General features: G+C 49.6%; 1 protein-coding gene across 2 annotated transcripts in view; it reads right to left on the reverse strand.

Annotated features, from left to right (window-relative positions):
• Window positions 1–1,449: 1,449 nt before the first annotated feature.
• prickle1b (prickle homolog 1b) overlaps window positions 1,450–7,500 on the reverse strand; it is a 40,188-nt gene continuing 34,137 nt past the window's right edge. For both annotated transcript variants that reach the window (XM_031583238.1, XM_031583237.2), the window contains exons 5-8: window positions 6,411–6,614; window positions 5,707–5,893; window positions 4,099–5,094; window positions 1,450–3,728 (exon numbers count right to left, since the gene is read on the reverse strand). In XM_031583238.1, coding sequence (XP_031439098.1) covers window positions 2,719–3,728; window positions 4,099–5,094; window positions 5,707–5,893; window positions 6,411–6,614 — 2,397 coding nt within the window. In that variant the 3' untranslated portion in view covers window positions 1,450–2,718. The remainder of the gene's footprint in view (window positions 3,729–4,098; window positions 5,095–5,706; window positions 5,894–6,410; window positions 6,615–7,500) is intronic.

The following is a 7,500-nucleotide window of genomic DNA, read 5'->3' on the forward strand; positions in this document are numbered from 1 at the left end:
CATCCGCGAGCGTTGCCTGGACGACCTGCGCACCTTCATCGCCAACCTCGACGACATGACGCGGCACGCCGAGCCCTCGGCCTGAGGCGCACACCTGGGCACACCTGGGCACTCCTGAGCTCACCTGTCGATGTTAGCCACACCCCATGGGATTCAGGCAGGCAACATCCGGGGGTCCATCCGGTGGCTCGTCTTGTTGCAATGCAAAAGTCTTACACTGTCAAACTAGGATGTGTGCAAACGTGTGTAAGACAGAGACGGGGTAACAATCTCGGTGATGATTTTTTTTATTGTTTTGAGGGAGCCATCAGTTTGGTGTGGTCATGACCATGTGTCTCTCTTGCCCAGAGTAAGTGTTGCATTGCACACGATGTCCCGTGCTCTAGCGCTCGTGGAGCCCTGAACATTTGGATATGGTTTCTTCTCCAAGTATTACTTTCTTGATTTTGTTGATTTTCCAGAACTAAACTAATCTGATCCGATCAAAGCCCACAAAGTCGTCTAAAGTGAAGGACGTGAAGTGAAGTGTGTTTTTTACGCCTCTCATTAAGCATTCATCAGGCTGTGAGTCTGATGTGACAAACGATCAAAGACAGAATCTCAGCGTCTGGTTATCCGTGCTCCAAATCACTCTGAATAATTGACCATATTTTCCACAAGTTGAGGAATCAGGGGGAACCCTATGAATAAGCCATAGGAGGAGTTCAGAAAGACTTCATGCAGTATACGTCTGAAACGTTGATTAAAGCGGATTCATTTATACAATCCTGTCAACAGTCAGCATAGTAAAGGGAGGAAAAACTGCAGGAAATCAACAACGACTTCATCGGTCTGATGTCCCAGTCTTCTGTGACATCAAGTGATGTTACAATTCTTTTTTTCATTTTTTTTTGTTGTCGTTTGTAACCAAACACTCAGACTCAAACTTTCATAAAATGTTTTGTACTGTAACTGACAATGTGGATGAAACTTGGAATCGAAATGTGGTATACCATCTTTTTTTGTTGTTTTGTTTGCTTTTGGACAATTTATAGCATATATATCGGCATATATAATATTTCATTTTGGTGTGTTTTTTTTTAGTTTTTTTCCAACCTTTTATTTTTTAAACTTATGCAACATTTTTTGTGAACCATATTTGTAAATAAAGTTATTATTTCATAATAATTGAAATTCCTTCCTTTCTATTATAATAAAAAAAAGAATAATATTTATTTTCTGTGATTTATGTTTTGTTCGATTCCTCATTCACTCACTCGTTCATTGTTAAAGGAATTGACACAAATGAATACATTGTAAAATCATATATACATTCTTCTGTGACGGTCACCGAAGGGCCAGAACCACAACTACCTTGTAAATGTTCACATTCTGGAGAGGACATTCGTACATTGTCCGTCACGTGCGTCTTGTCCTACAAACAAACCATCTCTCATGAAGACGTCCGAATAGTTTAGCACAATATTTATTAAAGCTCTCTTTACATTACATGTAAGTTGGAGAACAAAACAAAAAAAAAATTGAATATAGTTACCTGTGGTATACACACCTTATGCTGTCATGGTTACATATTATAATTATAATTATTATTATTAAAATTGTTTTTAAAACCCAAGGCACGTGCATGTTACTATCAGAGAATAACTCGGGTGACACGGGTAGGGCAAACTAAACCATATCAGACATATTTTCTTTCAGTACTCTGAAACCAGGAAGCAGGGATTGCTATGTACAGCCGTTTTTGACATGTTTACAGACAAAGTTTAGAGAGTAGAGGTTAGATGGCCACTTTATAAGAAACACGTCAGCTTCGCTCCTCATATTCCACATCAGAAACATTAAAAAAGGCATTATTGGACACACTCATATATAAAAAATATCAGTATTAAACTTTTAATTTAACAAATATACATGAATGTTTATTCTATTAAATAAATTCTATTAATTAGTCTCTAGGTGCTATTGTAACGTCTTTCTTTTCTTATTGGGAACAATGTTGCTATACAATGCACAAAATATTGCTTATGACTTGAATACTTTGAATGGTTCATACAAACATGAAATACATAAAACATGCTGCTGTTGGCAAATCGGTGAAAAATAAAATATGATCCCAGTCTTGCTATGAGACTAAATGACCTGGGATTGGGGTTGTGACCTTTGACCTTAGAGGAAGTAATAACTTCTCATATTTTCCTTGTGTGTCACAGAGAGCATTGATTTGTGGTGTGTGTGGTGGAGTGTTATTATTTCATGAATATTAACTGACATGAGTTCTGTCTTTACTGATGTGCTTCTCAATAAAACAGGACGTGTATTTTTACACATGGTTAAATAAGCTATATTGGCACATAAAGCCATCGTCAGCAATTGCTCTCAATTATTTAAGGATACCTGACGTCTTGTCAAAACGGGAGAATAATGTAGGAACTTTGTACGAATGGAGATGACATTTATTTTTCCTGTTTTCCTGTTAATGTTTCTGGCAGTCCACTAGCCAAAGTAGTCTACCAGAAATAAAGCCTTGAAGGAACGCATGAAAACTCTCTCTAAATACCTTGACGTGTTCAAAATTCCTTACAACCAAAGTTTGCACTCTGAGCGGATACACAAACACACACACACACACACACACACACACACACACCCCTCCCTCTGTCCATATCTGTCCAATCAGTCTCTGCGGAAGAGTACACACACATCAAGAGGAGATTGTGTTTAGGAGATAATGCAGTTCTTCCCCCGGTGACCCCTCTTCTTGGCTTTAGTCCGCGAGTCGTAGGGGTGTCCGGTGGACATCGCCGTCACAGGGGTCGGGAGGTCGTCCACGTAGTAGTGCATCCTCTGCAGGCGCGGCCGGGGGATGGGCTGGCCCAGGAAGAAGCCCTCCTCCTCGGACTCGGACGAGGAGGACGAGCACGTGGAGCACCAGTCCTCGTCCTCGTAGGCGTAGTCGCCGTCGCCGTAGAGGCCGCGGAAGTGCGCGGAGCGCGCCGCGTGCTGCAGGGCGTAGTCGGACGTCGTGTGCGGGTACGAGAGCTGCCGCTGTGGACCAGGGTGACCGTGGAGACGGGGTTTCGGGTCAGGCCGGAGCTGGCCGGCCGAAGACGTCGCCACCGCTGCCGGCGCCCCCTGGTGGTCGTAGCGGAGGCGAGTGGAGGCGGGAGCGCGCTCGTGCTGGGCGAGGTGCAGGGCGTTGTCCGAGCGGGTTTTGCGTCCGTGACGCCGCTTGCGGTGGTGAGAGTGCGACTGGCGCAGCTGGACGGAGCGGCGGTCCGGCTCGTCCGCGCGGTAGACCCGGCGACTGGGTCGCTCGCTCTGGGGAGCCTGACGCTGCACCACCGCCTCCCCATACGCCAACCCGCCTTCCAGAACGTCGTCGGAAAACTTCACCTGCTGGGGCCGCGACTGCGAGCGAGTTCTCCGAAGAACCGGCAAGTGCACAGGCGAAGCCATCTCCTCTGGCAAGTGGGCCTCTCCTCCCATCCCCAGCCCCATCACCTCCTCTTCCTCCTCCTCCTCCTCCTCCTCCTCCTCCTCACGGGCGGCGTCCACCTGGTCGAGCTCGGAGCCGAGGCTCTTGAGGGAGTTGGTGCTGCGGTGTATCATGGAGGAGTTGAGCGTGCCCATGTTGCTCAGCTTGTCGCAGTCCTCGGCCTCCGACTCCTTCAGCGCCTGCAGGGAGTACAGCAGCTGCCTGTCTTGGCTCTCCCCTTCCACTGACGCCCCTGAGAGAAACACAAGAGAGGATTATGCACTTGAAGTTTGTATAGATTTGTGAAATGCACCCCCTTGACCTAATCCAGACAATTCTTAATGTAAACGGAGGAAAAAAAGCTGCTTCACACCGATTAGTAATACACTGCTATAAAGTAATATAAATAGTAATAAAGTAATTTAATAGTAATAAACTGTTATAATGTAATATAAATAGTAATAAAGTAATTTAATAGTAATAAACTGTTATAATGTAATATAAAGAGTAATAAAGTAATATAATAGTAATTAATGGATGTTATAAATTATACTGTAAACTGCTGCTCCAAGGCCTGCAGCCTACTGCACTGCTAACACACGTCAGCTGTGAAGTGTCCTGACCTGTGATGTTGGACAGGGCCAGGGAGTCCATGGAGTCTCCCACGCTCTGCTCTGCCTTCCTCAGCTCGTCCGTGATGCACTCCAGCGAGTCCTCATACCACTGGCGGGGCGCGCTCCAGAACCCGGCGCCGCCGCCGGCCTGGTCCAGCTCCAGCTCCTGGATCTTCCGGGCGCTCGCGGGGCCCGGGTGGCTCCCGTAGGCCGAGTCTCCCAGCCCGTCCTGAGACTGGGCCCAGTACATGTCAGCCTGGTGCTTCTTGCTGGCCAGCCCGTGGCTCTGAAGAGGGAGGTTCTGGTTCTGGTGTTGGTGTTGGTTCTGATGGACCGGGCCCGTCTTCATCTCTAGCTTGGAGTGGGCGTCTGAGGAGTCCATCAGCCTCCACGGCTCGCCGCTGATTCCGGGTCGTCCCCGCGGGTCAGCGGTGCCGCCGTTCTCCGGGGGTCCGAAGATGCCCTTCTCGCCGAACTTGAGGAGCAGTTGCGTCATGTAGTCCTCGTGCTGCGCCCACTCCTCTTCGTCCTCCTCTCGCTCCTCTTCCTCGCCGGGCTCCTGCTCGCCCATCCACAAGTGCCCGTCGCCAAACTCCAGCTGGGCCAGCTTCTCACACACTCCCTCCATCGCGGGCGCCCCGCACACACCCCCGCCAACCACGCCGGCGCCGCCGCCGCCGCCGCTGCTGCTGCCCACCCGGTAGTCGCCCGCGGGAGAGTGCGTCTGAGCCGCGGCCCGGGTGTGCTGGTCGCCGGGGCGACTGCTCTTGCCCACGCGCACGCTGCGGCGGGACTCTCTGGAGCGCGCCGACTGGAAAGCGGAGTCGGAGGAGTCGGACAGGTGGAGGTCCTCGCCCTGGCTGCAGGCCTTGGAGCAGTAGATGCGGCCCTCCTTGGGCAGGAAGGGGCAGCCCAGCAGGGAGCTCTTGCAGTGGGCGCAGCAGAAGCACTTGTCCGTGGCGTGCCAGTGGATGCCCTCGTACGTCATCTGGGCGTGGTCCACACCTGAGGGAGAACCACAGGAACTGTTACCGGGATAGTTCTTAATTGAAACAAATTGGATGCGTGCACAAAGACCAGACGTTATTTCATTCAAACACTGTTCACGTAAACTGAGAGAAAGTGAGAGAGGGGAAAGAGACACAGAGTGAGAGCACAGGGCTAGGTGGACACAAGCTCAGGGAACGAGAGTGCAGTCATATTAGAACTATTAACATCATGGGGAAAAGAGAATTGGGGAACCTTTAGATCAGTAATCTTTATTCAGCAAATAAACAACACATGCGTATCAAGGGGTGAAGGACTGAGGGGAATAGATGAAAGACTTTTATTAATTAGTAAAGACAATCGAAAGAGAAATCGAACAATCGAAAGAGAAAAACAAAGGCAAAATAAATAAGAGGAAGTGCAAAGGGACACCATCAGGGCTGAGTTGGAGGAAAAACAGCCAGCGAACGTCTAATGGGAATCAGTCAGAGATGGAGTGAGTACCAATAGGAGAGAGAGATAGAAGGCAGAGGACATCAGCAGATAAGAGGGAAAGGGTTTCAAGCATGAAAGTGTGGGGAGAAATGCCGCCATCATCATCATCATCATCATCATCATCACCACCCTCACCGATGTTCTCTCCGCAGGCCTCGCAGTACTCGGCGTAGAGCGACTCGAAGCAGGAGCAGCAGAAGGGCCTTCCGTCCTTCATGATGTAGCGCTGCCCCCCCAGCACCGTCTCACACTCAAAGCAGGCGAAGTGGTTCATGTGCCAGTGGCGGCCCTCCGCCTCCGTGCACTCGTCTGCGAAGATAATCTAAACACACACACACACAGTCCTGTTAAGTTCTCGGAGGTTATCACCAGTGTGCTTTAGTCAGATGTATTTGCATTTTGCTAACACATACACGCACAAGTTCACATAGAATAAGAGTGTGTGTGTTTGTGTCTTGTGTGTGTCTCTGTGTGTGTGTGTGTGTGTGTTGTGTGTGTGTGTGTTGTGTGTATATGAATGTGTGTGTGTGTGTGTGTGTGTGTGTCTTGTGTGTGTATGAATGTGTGTGTGTGTGTGTGTGTATGAATGTGTTTGTGTGTGTCTTGTGTGTGTCTGTCTGTGTGTGTGTGTGTGTGTGTGTGTGTGTGTTTGTGTGTGTCTGTGTGTGTGTGTGTGTGTGTGTGTGTCTGTGTGTGTGTGTGTGTCTTGTGTGTGTGTGTGTGTGACTTGTGTGTGTCTCTGTGTGTGTGTGTGTCTTGTGTGTGTCTCGGTGTGTGTGTGTGTGTGTGACTTGTGTGTGTCTCGGTGTGTGTGTGTGTGTGTGTGTATGTAAGCACACCTCATCGCAGGCGGAGCAGCGTGGTTTGAGGAGCTCGGCGTGATGCCGTCCGCACTGGATCTTGCCGTTGTGGTAGAAGTAGATGAGGTCCACCAGCAGCTCGTGGCACGTGGAGCACGCGAAACACGCCGGGTGCCAGCAGGGGCCCACACCGGCCCTGGAGGCGAACACCGCCATCTCACCGCCACCGATGCCCTCTCCACACTAAAGAGAGGGAGAGAGAGGGGGATAGAGAAGGACAGAGGGGAAGAAAGAGAAAGGTAGAGAAAGAGAGTGTGTGGGAAAGAGAAGGAGAGTGTTATTGGAGTGTTCTGCATAACTTTAAACAATGCATATGGAAAACATCTTCTCAGTCTTCAACATCCCCTGAATCAGCTCCCCATCGCTCATGTGTGTGGGGGTGTGTGTATGCGTGTGTGTGTGTGGATGTGTGTGTGTGTGGGGGGGTGTGTGTATGTGTGTGTGTGTGTGCGCACTGCAGGTATGAGTGTCATTTTTTTTTACACGCACAGGCATTTAAGTTTTTTCCACAGGGCCTTGTCGTAGCCTTGAGGATCAGCTAGCGAGGCAAGGGCATGACCAAACAGCCCTCCCGGAGTCTTTTTATAGCCGGCCAGGCTACAGTACACCGTCCCCAGCTGTTCCTTATTACCACAGCCCCCACTGCCGGCCTTGGACATCCTATGGTGTTGTGTGTCCTGTGAGGTTGCAGCCGTCGGAAACGGGAGACTTAACTCTGCAGCACCCCACCGCTACGGTATGCCCCGCTACGCTACGGTATGCCCCGCTACGCTACGCTACGGTATGCCTCGCTACGCTACGGTGCGCTACGCTACGCTACGCTACGGTATGCCGCTACGCTACGCTACGCTACGCTACGCTACGGTACGTTGTTCAGTCTCACACACAAATGCCCCGTGGTGACGGCTAACATCTGCCACAGTGCGGGGATTACCATCTCACTCCCGGGTTTTTCCGATCAACTTTAATTTAATTTACAGTAACACACACACACACACTCACACACACACACAAACACACACACACACAACTATCCGGATGCTGGCCTCAGCTCCCTTCACGCTCATGC

Source organism: Clupea harengus, chromosome 16, assembly GCF_900700415.2.
Source record: "Clupea harengus chromosome 16, Ch_v2.0.2, whole genome shotgun sequence".
NCBI classification, from domain to species: Eukaryota; Metazoa; Chordata; class Actinopteri; order Clupeiformes; family Clupeidae; genus Clupea; species Clupea harengus.